Source organism: Myotis brandtii, unplaced genomic scaffold, assembly GCF_000412655.1.
Source record: "Myotis brandtii unplaced genomic scaffold, ASM41265v1 scaffold34, whole genome shotgun sequence".
In the NCBI taxonomy this organism is placed as follows: Eukaryota; Metazoa; Chordata; class Mammalia; order Chiroptera; family Vespertilionidae; genus Myotis; species Myotis brandtii.
This window is the reverse complement of record NW_005363098.1, coordinates 1,911,580-1,911,807: the sequence shown is the minus strand read 5'-3', so window position 1 is coordinate 1,911,807 and position 228 is coordinate 1,911,580. Positions and strand designations below refer to the sequence as shown.

At 68.0% G+C, this 228-nt stretch overlaps 1 protein-coding gene across 1 annotated transcript in view; it reads right to left on the bottom strand.

The window, feature by feature from the left end:
* Positions 1 to 71, bottom strand: part of DCLK2 (doublecortin-like kinase 2) — a 141,318-nt gene extending 141,247 nt beyond the window's left edge. The window contains exon 1 of the mRNA XM_014543855.1: positions 19 to 71. Within this exon, the coding sequence (XP_014399341.1) occupies positions 19 to 71 (53 nt within the window). The remainder of the gene's footprint in view (positions 1 to 18) is intronic.
* Between the last annotated feature and the right edge of the window lie 157 nt (positions 72 to 228).

Sequence of the window (228 nt, the reverse complement as noted above, 5' to 3'; positions counted from 1 at the left end):
CGCGACCCGGGCCGCGGCCTTTTGTCCCGTTCCTCAAAGTGCTCCAGCTCAATGCTCCTGGTGCTGGCCATCGCGGCGGCTCCGAGGGCTCCCCGCAAACACACGTCCCAGCCAAAGCCTGCAGGTAGCCCAGCGCCCACGCGAGAACCAACTCCGAAACGCCTGGCCGCGAGGGGCCTTTATAGCGCCGGGACACCTGGCTCTGGCATCCCTCCCTCTCCTGGCAGG